The sequence below is a fragment of the Heterodontus francisci genome, chromosome 16 (assembly GCF_036365525.1).
Source record: "Heterodontus francisci isolate sHetFra1 chromosome 16, sHetFra1.hap1, whole genome shotgun sequence".
NCBI classification, from domain to species: Eukaryota; Metazoa; Chordata; class Chondrichthyes; order Heterodontiformes; family Heterodontidae; genus Heterodontus; species Heterodontus francisci.
In genome coordinates, this window is record NC_090386.1 from 86,875,895 (window position 1) to 86,892,202 (window position 16,308).

General features: G+C 42.6%; 1 protein-coding gene across 17 annotated transcripts in view; it reads left to right on the top strand.

Annotated features, from left to right (window-relative positions):
* Nucleotides 1-12,048, top strand: part of ncoa6 (nuclear receptor coactivator 6) — a 77,624-nt gene extending 65,576 nt beyond the window's left edge. For 15 of the 17 annotated variants that reach the window (XM_068048551.1, XM_068048550.1, XM_068048557.1 and 12 more), the window contains 4 exons: nucleotides 3,947-4,012; nucleotides 7,167-7,203; nucleotides 8,981-9,138; nucleotides 10,840-12,048. In XM_068048551.1, the coding sequence (XP_067904652.1) occupies nucleotides 3,947-4,012; nucleotides 7,167-7,203; nucleotides 8,981-9,138; nucleotides 10,840-10,892 (314 nt within the window). In that variant the 3' untranslated portion in view covers nucleotides 10,893-12,048. Of the gene's footprint in view, nucleotides 1-3,946; nucleotides 4,013-7,166; nucleotides 7,204-8,980; nucleotides 9,139-10,839 lie in introns of those variants that run through there. The other 2 variants (XM_068048559.1, XM_068048560.1) reach the window with 2 other exon arrangements.
* Nucleotides 12,049-16,308: the final 4,260 nt, after the last annotated feature.

Sequence of the window (16,308 nt, forward strand, 5' to 3'; positions counted from 1 at the left end):
ACTTCGTTTCCACAACGACTGTGCGGTGGTCACTCCTACCAACACTGTCATGGACAGATGCATTTGCGACAGGCAGATTGGTGAGGACGAGGTCAAGTATGTTTTCCCCTCTTGTTGGTTCCCTCATCACCTGCCACATACCCAGTCTAGCAGATAGGTCCTTTAGGACTCGGCCTGCTCGGTCAGTTGTGGTGCTACCGAGCCACTCTTGGTGATGGACATTGAAGTCCACTACCCAGAGTACATTCTGTGCCCTTTCCACCCTCAGTGCTTCCTCCAAGTGGTGTTCAACATGGAGGAGTACTGACTCATCAGCTGAGGGAGGGCGGTAGGTGGTAATCAGCAGGAGGTTTCCTTGTCCATATTTGATCTGATGCCATGAGACTTCATGGGGTCCAGAGTCCATGTTGAGGACTCCCAGGGCAACTCCCTCCCTACTGTATACCACTGTGCCGCCACCTCTGTTGGGTCCGTCCTACCGGTGGGACAGGACATACCCGGGGATGGTGATGGCAGTGTCTGGGACATTGTTGGGTATGATTCCTTGAGTATGACTATGTCAGCCTGTTGCTTAACTAGTCTGTGGGACAGCTCTCCCAACTATGGCACAAGCCCCCAGATGTTAGTAAGGAGGACTTTGCAGGGTCAACAGTGCTGGATTTGCCGTTGTCGTTTCCCGTGCCTAGGTCGATGCTGGGTGGTCCGTCCGGTTTCGTTTCATTTTTATTCACTTTGTAACGGTTAGATACAACTGAGTGGCTTGCTAGGCCATTTCAGAGGGCATGTAAGAGTCAACCACATTGCTGTGGGTCTGGAGTCACATGTAGGCCAGACCAGGTAAGGACAGCAGATTTCCTTCCCTCAAGGACACTAGTGAACGTGATGGGTTTTTACAACAATCGACAATGGTTTCATGTCCATTATTAGACTAGCCTTTTAATTCCAGATTTATTAATTGAATTCAAATTCCACCTTCTGTTGTAGTGGGATTTGAACCCATATCCCCAGAGCAATACCCTGGGTCTCTGGGTTACTAGTCCAGTGACAATACCACTACGCCACCACCTCCCCTATTGAGACCCCTTTCCACCATTCTGACCCTTTCATGACTTCTTCATTTTTTTCTGAGTCAGGGCCAATTAAGTATTCGGGCAGGCTTCTGCTCTGCACAGGGTCTCGGTCCCGCAAATGTTGAACTGCAATAGCTTTACCCTCGCTGCAGTCATATAAAAATAGTGGCAAACAGCTCCCTTGGAGAAAAACATCAGAAGCTCAGAGCTACAGTGTGGATTTGGGGACTTCCTTTGATGATTCGTTAGGGATGGGAAGTAGTAGTCGTGTATCGATCTACTGGCCTCACCACAGATACCATCCAGCTTCTTTTGAGGAAAGAATTCCCAACACCGTTTCCATACAGGTATTGTTTCGCGTGGGCAACGAGAGCATTTAGTCCTGCAAGCCCCACCTTCCTATCGGAAACCGGGTGGACAAGCACTAGGCATAGTGGACAGGCTCCATTCGGGTTGAAGATTCAGTGAAATGACTCTCTGTACTTTTTTCCTACAATCTCTGCCTCCACCCAAAAACAAGCAATGGCACCCTTAAAGTAATAACTTCCCACCAAATTCTGGAGCAATCCTCTTAATGCATTCATTATTCAATGTGTCATTTGAGAGGGTAATCAGATTTATTAGAGACTGCCTTTTTATATGTAATATAACTGATCATTCTGATGGATGAGCAATTATCAAACTTGCAGAGCAGACTTGAGGGGCCGAGTGGCTCCTAATTCGTATGTTCGTATAACTGGCATTTTTCAGTAATCATAATTTGGTAAACATGGAGTGATTGTGTGACACTTCAATCCTTCGGATGCACAACATATTGAAAAGAGTGACATCTTGAAAAGGAGGGGGAGTAGCACTGATAGTAAAGGAACACATAAGGACAGTATTGAGAGAGGATCTTGGCTCAGAAGATCAGGAAGTAGAATCCGTATGGATAGAGATTAGGAATAGCAAGGGTAAGAAAACGTTGGTGGAGTAGTTTATAGACCCCCTAACTGTAGTTATACTATAGGACAGAACATTAAGCAAGAAATTATTAGATCTTGTAGCAAAAAGGCAATAATTATGGGGGACTTTAATCTTCATGTCGACTGGACTAATCAAATTGGCAAAGCTGGTCTGGACGATGAATTTGTAGAATGCTTTGGTGGCAGTTTCCTGGAACAATACGTTGTGGCACCAATTAGTGAAAAGCTATTTTAGATCTAGTATTGTGCAATACATAGGAACATACGAATTAGGAGCAAGAGTAGGCCATTCGGCCCTTCGAGCCTGCTCCGCTATTCAATAAGTTCATGGTTGAATTGATTCCTCCAAGTTTCCACCTACCCCCGATAACCTTCCACCCCCTTGCTCATCAGGAATCTATCCATCAATGAGGCAGGGTTAATTAGTAATCTCATTCTAAAATATCCACTGGGGAAAAAGTGGTCATAATATAATTGAGTTCTATATAAAGTTTGAAAGTGACATACACCAGTTCCAAAAACAAATCTTAAACAAAGCCAGTTACTTGGGTATAAGGGGAGAGCTGGCTAAGGTTGATTGAGTATTTAGGCTAAAAGATATGGTAGTAAATAAACAGTGGGAAACATTTAAAGAAACAATTCAAAATGTTCAACAGAAATACATTTGATTACATAAACTCAGCAAGAAAGATCCATCCGTGGCTTACTAAGGAAGTTACAGACAATATCAGATTAAAAGAAGAGGCTTTTATTGTTGCAAAGAATAACAGTAAGCCTCAGGATAGGGAGTGTTTTCGAGACCAGCAAAGAGCCACCAAAAAGATGAGGGAAAAATGGAACGTGAGGGTAAACTAACCAGGGATATAAAATGGATTGTAAGAGCTTTTACAAGTATATAAAAAGGAGAATCGTGGTCCCTTAGAGGCAGAGACAGAAGAAATTATCATAGAAAATGAGGAAATGGCAGAGACATTGAACAAATATTTTGTGCCTGCCTTCAGAGTAGAAGGCATGTTACGTACCAGAAATAGAGGATAACCTAGGGACTAATAAGTGTGAAGAAATTAAGATAATTAATATCAGCAGAGAAAAAGTACTGGGGAAACTTAAGGAACTAAAATCCAACAAATCCCCAGGACCTGATGGCCTACACCCTAAGGCTCTAGAAGAGGTAGCTGCAGAGATAGTGGATGCACTGGTTATGATTTTCCAATATTCCCTAGATTCCAGAACAGTCCCAGTGGATTGGAAGTTAGCAAATGTAACTCCACTGTTCAGGAAAAGAGGGAGTGAGAAAACATGGAACTACAGGTCAGTTGTCGGGAAAGTGCTGCAATCTATTATTAGGAAGTTTTAACAATGCAGTTAGAAAATTATAGAATGATCAGACAGAGTCAGCATGGTTTTACGAAAGGGAAATAATGTTTGATAAATTTATTAGAGTTTTTTAAGGATCTAACTAGTAAGGTAGATAAAGGGGTACCATTAAATGTACTATACTTGGATTTTCAAAAGGCATTCGATAAGGTGCTGCACAAAAGGTTAATATGCATCTAAGAGCTCATGGAGTTGGGGGTAATATGTTAGCATGGATAGAGGATTGGTTAACAGATAGGAAACAAAGAGTAGGGATTAATGGGGCGTTTTCAAGTTGCAGCTGTTTATGGGACCTTGCTATATGCAAATTTGCTGTGTATTTATCTACCTTAATAGTAGCTACACTTCAAAAGTACTTCAATGACTGTGAAGCATTTTTGGATATCCTGAAAATGTGAAACGCACTGTATAGTGCATCCATTTGTTTGTTCCTGTCTCTCATGCTGTAGTGTTACACATATTGTAATTGTATTGTCTGATTATCACTCCAGGTATCTATTATTCTCTAAGAATATTATTTTCTTTTATTTTCAGCACCTCAGGTTGTTCCTGAACAAGTGTCACCCAGTACAGTGCAACAAGGGACCATTGTGAAAAACGGTAGGATAGATCCCAGTCAAAATATTAAAATTTTCCAAATAACATGAATACAATCATTTGATCCTCATTATGGTATAATCCTTAGCAGCCAATCATTTTATCGTAATGATGTACATTTTAACCTACAAAATTGTTCAATTGCTTCAAAAGAAACATACATAAGAGTTTCCTTGAAGGCTCAATGGTACAGTCACCATTTCTAAGCCATGCAGATGTGCAAGGTTCAGCTTTGATCCCTGGTCTGTGTTAAAAGCAGGACAAATCAAACCCAGCCAATTACCGCCCCTTCAGTCTACTCTAGATCCTCGGCAAAGTGAAGGCATGTATCAGCAACAGTGCTATCAAGCAGCACTTACTCAGCAATAACCTGCTTACTGATGCTCAGTTTGGATTCTGCCAGGGCCACTCTCAGCTCCTGACCTCATTACAGCTTTGATCCAAACATGGACAAAAGAGCTGAACTCCAGAAGTGAGGTGAGAGTGACTGCCCTTTACATCAAGGTAGTATTTGACAGAGTGTGGCATTAAGGAGCCCTAGCAAAACTGGAGTCAATGAGAATTGGGGGGAAACTCTCTACTGCTTGGAGTCATACTTAGCACAAAGGAAGATGGTTGTGGTTGTTGGTCAATCATCTCAGTCCCACAACATTGCTGCAGGAGTTCCTCAGGGTAGTGTCCTATGCCCAACCAATTTCAGCTGCTTCTTCAATGACCTCCATCATAAGGTCAGAAGTGGGGATGTTCACCATATATTCTGAAACAATCCGTGTCATTATGCAGCAAGACCTGGACAACATCCAAGCTTGGGCTGATGAGTGGCAAGTTACGTTCACGCTACACAAGTATCAGGCAATGACGATCTCCAACAAGAGAGAATTTAACCATCTCCCCTTGACAATCCATGGCATTACGATTGCTGAATTTCCCCACTATCAACATCCTGGGGGCTACCATTGACCAGAAACTGAACTGAACCAACCATGTAAGTACTGTGGCGATAAGCGCAGGTCAGAGGCTAGAAATTCTGCAGCGAATAACTCACATCCTGACTCCTCAAAGCCTGTCCACCATCTACAAGGTGCAAGTCAGGAGTGTGATGGAATACTGTCCACTTGCTTGGATGGGTGCAGCTCCAACAACACTCAAGAAGCTCGACACCATCCAGGACAAAGCAGCCCGCTTGATTGGCACTCCATTCACTCCCTCTACCACTGGTGCACAGTGGCAGCAGTCTGTACTATATACAAGATGCAGTGCAGCAACTCACCAAGGCTCCTTCGACAGCACCTTCCAAACCCGTGACCTCTACCACCTAGAAGGACAAGAGCAGCAGATGCATGGGAACACCACCACCTGCAAGTTTCCCTGCAAGACGCACACCATCCTGACTTGGAACTATATTGTTCCTTCACTGTCGCTGGTTCAAAATCCTGGAACCCCCTCCGTAACAGCACTGTGGGTGTTACTACACCACACGGACTGCAGCGGTTCAAGGAGACGGCTCACCGCCACCTTCTCGAGGGCAGTTAGGGATGGACAATAAATGTTGGCCAAGCCAGTGATGCCCACATTCCATGAACGAATATAAAAAAAATTTTTTTTAAAGCTAGCTAATCTATGCTAAGGCAGTAGTGGGGCTCTAGAATTGTTCATCAACGCCATGGAATTTCTATACCTCAAATCATCTGGTGGACAGTGCAGCTGTGTGGGTGACACCAGGCGAGGACGAAATTTAAGTTTAGCTGTGATGTCCTCCCCCGTAGGATACCATCCTGGTACCCCTTGTCAATAATGCATGAACAATACAAACAGGGATGAGATACAAAAGGTGCCTGTGGAATAATACCCAGCACAAAGTCATTGGTTTCAGGGGATAAAATTAACCAGGGGAAAAAAAAATTGGAAGGTATAATGATGCCCAAGATGGTGGCTTCTGCCTTGTTCTTTCCCTTACTGGTTTTCTGAAATTCTTGTTTAAAGAAATTTAGTGTTAGCATAACATAGTGTTATAATATTGTTACCTTTTATTGAGAAGCTAAATAGTTGGCTTTATTGTGGGTTTCAATAAAATTAGCAGAAAATAAGTCCACAGTTTTTAAGTGCTATTTGGACATCTCTCGGACAAAATGGTGAAGCTGTGATAGAATTCCAGGCCCATATTAGGAGTTTTAGAAACAGGGCCACTGGGCTTTCACAAGAAGCGGCATTATGGAATGAGATCCCAAAAACCATAATGAAAATGGAATTTGACCTGCTTAGTCATGGGGCTTTTTAACACAAAATTACAGTACTTGGACAACGATTTGTAATACATGCCACAAGTGTAAAAATTCACCTAATTTGTTGTGGGATTATGTGTTGGTTCAAATTGTTTGCTCAAGCAGTAACTTCCATTTTTTTTATCTGATTGGTTTGCTTTTCAGTGTGTGTAGATTACTAGTAAAACAAGTTCAGTGCCAACCCATGTTAAACACACAATGCTAAAATTGCTCATAATTGCGAAACGTGGTTTACCCCAGGAGGGTAGACGGGGAATTAGTTTAACATCTCCTCTGAAAGACGGCACCTTGAACAGTGAAATTCTCTCAGTACTGCATGGATGTCAGGCTATGTTGCATTCTCAAGTCTGTGGAGTAAGGCTGGAACCCATGATCTTCTGACTTAGAGGTTAGCGTGCCATCTCAGTCAAAGCTAACACCCATGATATAATAAAAGAGGAGGAGGCAAGAGGAACAGAATTTTCAGGAGCCCCCTCTACCCTCTTGGGTAAATGTCAACGATTCCCTAGCAATATTCGAAGAGCAGGGAAAGTCTCCTGATATTCTGACCAATATTTGCCCCTCAATCAACATCACTAAAGCAGATTATCTGGTCATTTATCTCATTGCTGTTTGTGGGACCCTGTACTTTTCCCTGCAGTAATGATTACACTACAAGGGTATTTTATTAGCTGTAAAGCGCTTTGGCACATCCTGAGCTCATAAAATGCGAGTTTGTTCTCTTTTCTGTCTGTTTCCTTTTCTCTCTTCCACTCTCGCTTTTGCTATCTCACGAATGGGATGATTAGTTTGCAGCTGTAAATGTGTTCTTAAAATAAACTTTTCAGTTAAAATGCCTTGTTTTCATTAATCAATTTGTGGGCTTTTTTGTGCAGGAGAGGACTTAAGTGTCGGAAATGAAACGGGTCAGAGGTAGGTATATACTAGTATTCGACAAAATAAAAGAAATTTACAATGGCAGAGGTGCCAACATCATTGACTCACTCGCAATTTGCAGTTTTTGTTTAAATGATGGCAAGAAATTTTAGCGCAGAAAGCTTCGGTTTAAATTCTCCTCATGAATTACATGCGTTAACTTTGGGTGCAGATGAATTAAGTGTTGCCCTAGAGGCAACTGACTTCCAGGTTTCTGCACATATCATTTAAGCCAGCAATATTAGGTGTATGAAACATGTGGGGAGTCATGGGTATGAACAGTCCTTTACCTTTGTGCTGTACTTTATTGGCACACCAGCTTAGTTTGATAGCATGCAGATTTATTTATGTTTGAAGTGCTTTAATTTGTAACATTTTTTATTTACGTTCAAAGATCCTTGGTTTAGAACGTTTCATGGGTTTGATGATAATTGAAGTGGCAGTGCCTAAAAGATCAAGTTGCACACTTACTGCCTATGTATGGGCTGCATCTTGGTATTTCTGTTGTAGGTTTTTGTTTTATTCATTTCATGGTATGTGGGCGTCGCTGGCAAGGTCAGCATTTGTTGTCCATCCCTAATTGCCCTTGAGAAGGTGGTGGTGATCCGGCTTCTTGAACTTCTGCAGTCCATCTTTTAAAAGTTCTTTAAAAGAATCCTGGTTTCAAAATAAGCCGAGAGCCAAATGGACTTTTTGTCAGAAATTTTTGATCTTTTCTCTCTCCCTGATGCTTCCGCCCCAACCCATCCCTGCCACAGCCACATCTGATCATTTTAATATTTCAAAGTGATTATTGACAACGCAGCCCGCAGTTGATGTCATCAGACTGCGCCAATGCACATGCGCAGATTGGCTGCTACTCTCTGCGCCTGCGCTGCGTTCTGCATTACCATGACTGGTTGGCGCATGCGCAGATGACGTCATTGCGTAATGCAGGGGGGAGAGCGGAGCTGGCGGGGGTGGGGTGGGGGGGAGAGTGGAGAGGGCGTGGCCGAAGACCTTGGTGGCGGGTGTGCTCTCCTCCTCTCTTTCCCCCCCCCCCACCCCCGGCCCCCTTGCCCCGCCCCCCTGCCCACTTGCTTCCCTCTTCCTCTCCGGTCAGCTTGCTCCCTCTCTCCCCCGGCCTGCTCACTCCCTCCCTCCGGCCATTGTGTGCTGCCATGTGTTTGGGTTGCCTTTGTGAGATTATTTGAGCAGCGCCATCTTTAGACCTGGCAGCTGCCTGACGTCACAGACTGTGACGTTTTAGCGGCACAGGCTACATTTGCACATGTGCCACTGCAGCGCCACCTAGTGATTGCGTTGTCAGCAAACGCAGCCATGGGGGAATGGCCTGCTATCTTGTATTGAAGTGTCTGACCTGAACTTAAGTGACCCCTTTTTTTGTTGACTGGAATGGTCATGAGGTGCAACTCACTGTGTGTCCTTAGGAAAGGACTCGAGCCCTACCCATCTTTTAGCAGGATGCCATTGTGCTATAAATTACTTAGATTTTTTCACCAATATTGGCTAAAATTGCTGAAGTAAAGGGTCTGGTCTTGAATACATGAAAATCATTGTTTAATCACAGAGTTAAGTAATTGCTTTGAAGACTAGAATGGGAAGAAGCAGTAGATACTGGTAATAGGTGTACTGTTCTGGGCTTAACATTTTTTTTCTGACTTTATGGAATCCAAAATTATTTTTTCTTTTGTGTTGATTCTATATTTCTATCTATCAAAAGTGTATTTTAATAAAAGGAGGAAATAATGCTCCACTTACTTTTTGATGGCAGTGAAGCAAAGAACAATCGAGAAAAATCAAAAAGCCCTAGTAGAAGAAATGTAAAGACTGAAAAAGAGTGTGAGGAGGCTTCATCCCTTCAAGAATCCTCTGAAAATGGACAGCGGAAGAGGCCTTCACGACCAGGCTCTTCAGCTGGGGCAGCAAAAGGTAGTGCTCATGTTCATTTGATATTCCCAGGTTCATAGTACTTTAGCAGGTGGCTGCTCTGACGTCATTCCCTAAGATGAAGGTGGATAGTGGGTTCAATTTTATTTGAGCAGATTTTTCTGACTTGTCGAAATATTTGTTAAATTGTCCAGGGCTATCCCTATGGGTATGTGGATAAAGGGACTGCCTGTGTACCACAAGGCTGTACAGACTAAGGGACTGCTCTGCGGACTACTAGACCACACAGTGTATAAAGTCCTAGTTCATGTCCTAGTCTTTGTTGAGTTATCTGATCTTAGCCAGGACAGCAGTTGCGGCTGCTACAATTAATCTTACCCCCACGCACTCCCGCCTATTTCCGTGGTTGGGGAGAGGGGGAAAGGATCAACCGTGGTTACTCTTTGTTGTCCAGTGACTTTTCTCCTCACTTCAGTTAAAGAGTGCACACTCGTGGGTGTTGGATTATGGTGCTGGCTGTAGAGCCTGGGCCATTGCTGATCCTCTCTGTTTCGGCTCTCAAGTAAGTGTGAGTTTACATTAAAAAAAAAAGATAGATTTGCATTTATGTAGCACCTTTCACGACCACCAGACATCCCAAAGCGCTGTACAGCAAATGAAGTATTTTTTGAAGTGTAGTCATTGTAGGAATCAGAGGAAAAGGGAGGTGGAGAAATTGGGTATGAGCACCAAGCTATCACTTTGATCCCAGAAGCAGACTTTTTGGTGGAAATTGTTGCTCTTGCGAAACCAGTAGTAGACAGGAACTATCATGGAACGTTGGACTCATGTTAGTTCAACTTGATTGTACGATATTCTCATTTTCACATCAGTAAAGTGCTAAAATGTTTTGATGTGAATGGAGGGGTTGGGGGCGGGAGAGAGATTGTATCTCAAGTGTTTGTTGCATTTATGTTAATAGTTACAAGATACCATAAGTTTAGGTGATGCCTAATTAACTTACTGGTAAAGGCTTCCACTTTGAAAACATGAGCACCTTAGGAGGGAGAGTACTGAGTGGAGTAACTTTAGTATTTAATTAGTCATTAACTCATCATGCTTGCAAGGGGAGAGTCCTGAAATGTGCTAATTTTTAAACACTGTGTCCTGCCACACACACATTACAAATAAAATGAAAACTGCCTCTTTAAGATGCAAATAGACCAAAAATAACCTGCACTGAATTTTGTAACACTTGAGTATAATTTTATCCACTCAGTTTTTCTTGAACTCTGACTTGTACTGGAGTATGATCCTATGGCACCTTAGCCAAGACCATTTCTTATGTGCCAGCCTGAGCAATAGACATTGGCAGGCTCTTTGATCATGGGGGCATTCCAGCCAAACCCATTTCATCTTCCAATACCCATCTCCTGTGAGTTCCAGCAGATCATACTGACTGTGAACGCTGGTTGTGTGGGTCTTATTTTAGTTTAATCATCATCTCTGGCCAGGGGAGGCACCAATTGCTGTAATAATCACATTTATATAATCCCTTAGTACATGGAAACCTCTACACAATGTTTCACATTTGTTATGTTGGGCTTCTCCTGAAGTAATGTAGCATGAGTATTGAACCTAATTCTTTCTTGGACTGTAGCTCAGGTGCACATTAGCATCTGCCTTTGCTAATTTCGTAATATCTGCCGTTTTTTTTTAAAAAAGAAACACACACTTATTTTCTTTCCCTCCTTTTTCTCCTAGATACCAGTACAGGCACCAGCCCCACACAAACGAAACGAAGGAAATCCAAATAAAATCTCACAATTGTAAACGTGTGAAGTGTAAATGTTTGTGAATTTAAATAATTTTTTCCAAGCTACTTTTCTAGCATGAACTTGTGTATAGAAAACTGTTTTAATATTTGTCCCACTGAAATGTGACTTAAAAATTCTTTAAATCCTGAAACTGTTTAACAAGGTAAAAATCCTCCCGGAATGTAACTGTACTGGTAATTTCTGTTGCAAAGCTAAAGTAAATTGCCAGCTTTTGTCACTGTCACAAATCTTGTTAGAATATAGTATGTTGTTTTAATTTGGTATTTACTGATTGTGCCGAAGTGAGTGTTGAAGTCATAAGTGTACTGTATGTGAATATTTGTACCAGGGTGCAATAAAGCCCATCTCCACTGGATAGTTGAGTCCAAAGCAGTATCCCTTTCCAGTTAGTCTATACAGTTATTTCATTTTAATTACATGCTCACGCACTTCATTTCCCTTCCTTTTCACTCTGGGAGGTTCATTTGTATCTATTCTGCGGATATTGAAAATCTGAAACAAAAGCAGAAAATGCTGGAAATACTCAGCTGGTCAGGCAGCATCTGTGGGAGAGAAGCAGACTTAACCTTTCAGGGTGATGACTGCACCGTCCTGACAAAAGGTCATCAATGCAAAGCATTAACGGTTTCTATCTCCACAGAAGTTGCTTGGCCTAAGTATTTCTAAGTATTTCCAGCGTTTTCTGTTTTTATTTGAGGGGAATAAAAAAGAGGACCACTTAACTGCGATGTTGAATTCAAGAGCCAATCCCACTCTGGCAGATTTGGATGTCTGTGTCACTGACAATGAGATTGTAGTGACAATGAGATTGTAGTGGCAATGCAGGCTGAGTTAGCTTTGAGTTTTGAATGTGAAAATAGTGAGATGAATAATCATCCCTGCAAGGTCTGCCATTGAGCATTATCTAGGTAATGCTGAGCACCAGACAGTAATTGAAATTATTTTAGGTGACGATTGGACTAATGGCTGTTAGGTAATACAATCAATAATATTATTCAGACTCCCCTCAGCCCATCCATGCCACTTAAGGTTTTGTTAGCTGTATACAGAGTAACCCACTTTTGTATCAGAATAAAATTAAATGTAGAAATACAATTTAAAGAATTCACACCTCTGACGATAGCTGTTTATTGTACACTTTTTGACAACATGCTTCTGTTTGATCTCGTGAATGTCAATTGTATTAGAATGCAATTTCTTAATTTGTGATCTTCCAGCTGGTCTAGTATTAATATTCTTTGCTCATTGGCTCCTGTACAATTCTACTCCAGGCAGGAGGGCTGGTTTGTAGGTTGAGGATTCTCTGACACAACTCTCCCCAAACATTTAGTGCTGCTGGCGCTTCCTAAGTCAGCAGGTGCCCCAAGACCTGCTAACCAATTAGTCTGTCCTGCGCCTTTTATCTGTTTTAGCTCACCAGTGGCCTTGATTTGAAGTGCCTGAACCAGGTGAAGCTTGGGTTGCTAAAACTTGAGTTTTTAGAAACCTGTTTCAAACAGGAGGAGATCAAAGGATAAGGATTGGCGGAGGGTTGGATGTGATTTTAAAAAACAGTGTCATCTTTCATTTCGTTCTTCCAAATTAATAATTTTTTCCTTTAGCATAATACTGCAAGTAAGTTCTGTAACATCCAGACTTATCAACAAGGGAGAGAACAGTTCCTTAATGGTTGCTATTCCTCCTTTTAGACTTGCAATTCTGTGGATTGATGAAACCTTTTTTTGAGGAAGTGGAAATGACTCTCATTTGGCTGCAGTATTGCCCAAGCTGGATGAATTACTAAACCAATTCCTACATAAAAGTTTGCTATCCTTGCTTCCAGACATGCTATTAAAAGGAGTCAAACAGGAATAGAAGAAAGAACTTGCATTTATATTATTTTAAAATCTGTACTGTACTTTTCCTATTGCCTCAAATCCTTTCGATAGTGTGGAGCACAAAGTATTCCAAACTGATCCTCCTAAGGTTTTATGCAGATTTGCCATTTTACCTCTATTATATTCTATACCTCTTGCCATAAATTCCGGCATTGTCAACTTTTTTTTTTATGGCTGTATCCACTTATTGGTGCATGGGATAACACCAAGCTGATGGTTTATAAGGCCTGTGTTCTCAGCAGCTTGCTGTATGGCTGTGAAACATGGGCGACTTACAGCTACTAGGAAAAGAAACTCAATTTCCATCTTCGCTGTCTGTGGTGCATTATCGGTATGTCTTGGCACTAATCAGAGGCGGCTTTGGTGGATTGGACACGTCCGCAGGATGGAAGATCGTCGCGTACCTGGGGCCAGATGACAAGTGGGGCACCCAAGGCTCTACTTCAAGAATGCTTACAAGCATGACATGAAGGCCCTAAATGCCGTCTATTGCACCTGGCAGTCACTGACTGGTGAAAGAAAGAAATGATGACACATCCTGTAGACTGGTGTGCACTACCATAACGACCAGTTGCTACAGCAGCTTCACGTGCAGCACTTGTGGCAGGATTGACCTTTGCAGCACAAGTGCACCAAGAGAAAACACCCCACCTAATGAATTGTTTGCTGCATGTCCATCATCTTTTATACATTGAAGGATGCCAACCTATCCACTAAAGGTGCTGCTTTTTATGTCCTGTGAACTTGAACCCCCAAATCCTCCTCCTGTTCCATTTCACTCAACTTTACCCCAAAGTACAATTTATTTTGAACAGATGTGCCAGAGGCCACAGGAAAAGCATGGAGATTTCAGTGGTGGGCAGTGGGTTTTTTTTTAAATTCATTAATGGGATGGGTGATGCGGGCTAGGCCAACATTTATTGTGCATCCCTAATTGCCCTTGAGAAGGTGGTGGTGAGCCGCCGTCTTTAACCACTGCAGTCTGTGTGGTGTACATACACCCACATTGCCGTTAAGGAGCGAGTTCCAGGTTTTTGACCCAGGTTGTAGGGCTTAAGGAGGTTGAAAGTTGTGACAGGTGAGGCCATTAAGGGACTTAAACACAGGGATGAGAATTTTAAACTAAATATTGGATGACCAGAAGGTAATTGAGGTTAGCAAGATTAGGGCTCGTACATGACAACTTGATGTAGGGTAAGAAACATGCAGTAGAATTTTGGATGAACTGAATATTGGAGGGTAGAGGATGGGAGCTTGGCCAAAAGAGCATTGGAACAGCAGCATCTGGAGGTAACAGGGTATGGAAGAGGATTTTGGCATCAGATATGTGGTGTTTGATGGGGGTTGGGGGGGTGCGAAGAGTGGTGAGGGGGGAGGCTTAGATAGGCAGTCCGAAGAAGGGTCACTGACCCGAAACGTTAACTCTGCTTCTCTTTTCACAGATGCTGCCAGGCCTGCTGAGTGGTTCCAGCATTTCTTGTTTTTATTTCAGATTTCTAGCATCCGCAGTATTTTGCTTTTATATTAGATAGGCAGTCTTTGTGATTAAGATATGGGCTTCAAAACTAAGCTCAGGATTGAAAAGGATGCATTGGATTCAAACGGTCTAATCCAGTTTTGACACTGACGTGGAGAGGGAGGGGCATGATTTTTTAAATTTTATTTCTTCATTCACAGGATGTAGGCATCAATGACAGGGCCAGCATTTATTGTCCATCCCCAATTGCCCTTGATGTTGGTAGTGAGCCGCTGCAGTGTGTGTGGTGAAGTTACTGCCACGGTGCTGTAAGGTAGGAAGTTCCAGGATTTTGACCTGGTGACGATGAAGGAACAGCAATATACTTCCAACTCAGGATGGTGTGACTTGGAGCAGAACACTGAGCTGGTGGTGTTCCTATGTGCCTGCTGCCCTTGTCCTTCTAAGTTTTAGATGTGCTGTCAAGGAAGCCTTGGTGACTTTCTGCAGTGCATCTTGTCGATGATGCACACTGTAGCCACCTTGTGCCAGTGTTGGAGGGAGTGAATGTTTAAGGTGGTCAATGAGGTGGTGGTCAAGCAGGCTGGTTTTCTTGGATGGTGTTTAGCTTCTTGAGTGTTGCAGCTGCATTCATCCAGGCATGTGGAGAGTGTTCCATTGCAGAAAGAATGGTGAATAAGGTTGGTGAGCTACAAGCACAAATAGCAGTATGGATATATGATATGGCAATAACAGAAACATGGCTTGAAAATGGTGAGGACTGGGCGCTTAATATACAAGGATATAAAGTGTTCAGAAAAGGGAGGTGGTGTGGCGGTCCTGATTAGGGAAGACATTGCAGTGGTGGAAAGGGAGAATGTCCTTGAAAGGGCAAGGACAGAATCCATTTGGTTAGAGTTGAGAAACAAAAAGGGTATGATCATGCTACTAGGGATATTCAATAGGCCTCCAAATAGAGGGAAAGAGTACCAAATCTGCAAGAACTATAGAGTGGTGATATTGGGGGACTTAATTAACCAAATATTGATTGGGATCATTTTAGAGTAAAGGGTAAGGAGGGGGAGGAACTTCTGAAATGTGTTCAGGAGAACTTCCTTAATCAGGATGTTCTCAGCCCAACTAGAAAAGAGGCATTGCTGGATCTGGTGCTGGGAAATGAGGAGGGCCAAGTGTCTGTGGGGGAGTGCTTCGGTAAGAGTGATCATTGTATCATAAGTTTAGACTACTAGTGCAGAAAAGCAAAGAACAAAATAAGTTAGAATGTCTAAATTGGAAGAGGGCTAATTTCAATGTGATGAGAAGGGATCTAGCCAGGGTAGAATAGAACCAAAGACTGACAGGAAGAGCTGTCTGAACAATGGGTTATCTTTAAGGAAGAGATGCTTCAGGTAGAGGCTAGGAACATTCCAACAAGGGCGAAAGGTAGGGGAACCAGGAACAGGGCTCCTTGGATGATGAGGGAGATAGAGATGATGAAACAAAAAAAAAAGAGGGTGTATGATGCATGTCGGGTGAACTCAAGTGAGAACCAGGCCATATACAAGTTGAGAGGGGAGGTGAAGAGGAAAATTAGACTGGCAAAGAGAGAATATGAGAATAGATTGGCAGTCATCATTAAAAGGAGCCCAAAGATCTTCTGGCATATAAATAGTATGCGAGTAGTAAGAGGTGGAGTAGGGCTTATTAGGGACAAAGAGGGTGATATATGCTTAGAGGCACAGGGCAAGGCTAATATACTTGAGTATTTTGTATCAGTGTTCACTAAAGAAGTAGAATCTGGCAAAATATCAGTAGAAGTGGAGAGGGTAGAGGCAATGGATAGGGTATAAATTGAGAGGGGGAGATGGTAAAAAGGCTGGCTTTGCTTAGGGTAGATAAGTCACCTAGTCTGGATGGCTTGGATCCTAGGTTGCTAAAGGAAGTGGAGATGGAGATAGCTGAAGGGCTTGCCATAATCTTCCAATCTTCCCTGGATACGGGGGAGGTGCCAGAGGATTGGAGAGTGGTAAGTGTGACACCCTTATTCAAGAAAGGGAGTAAA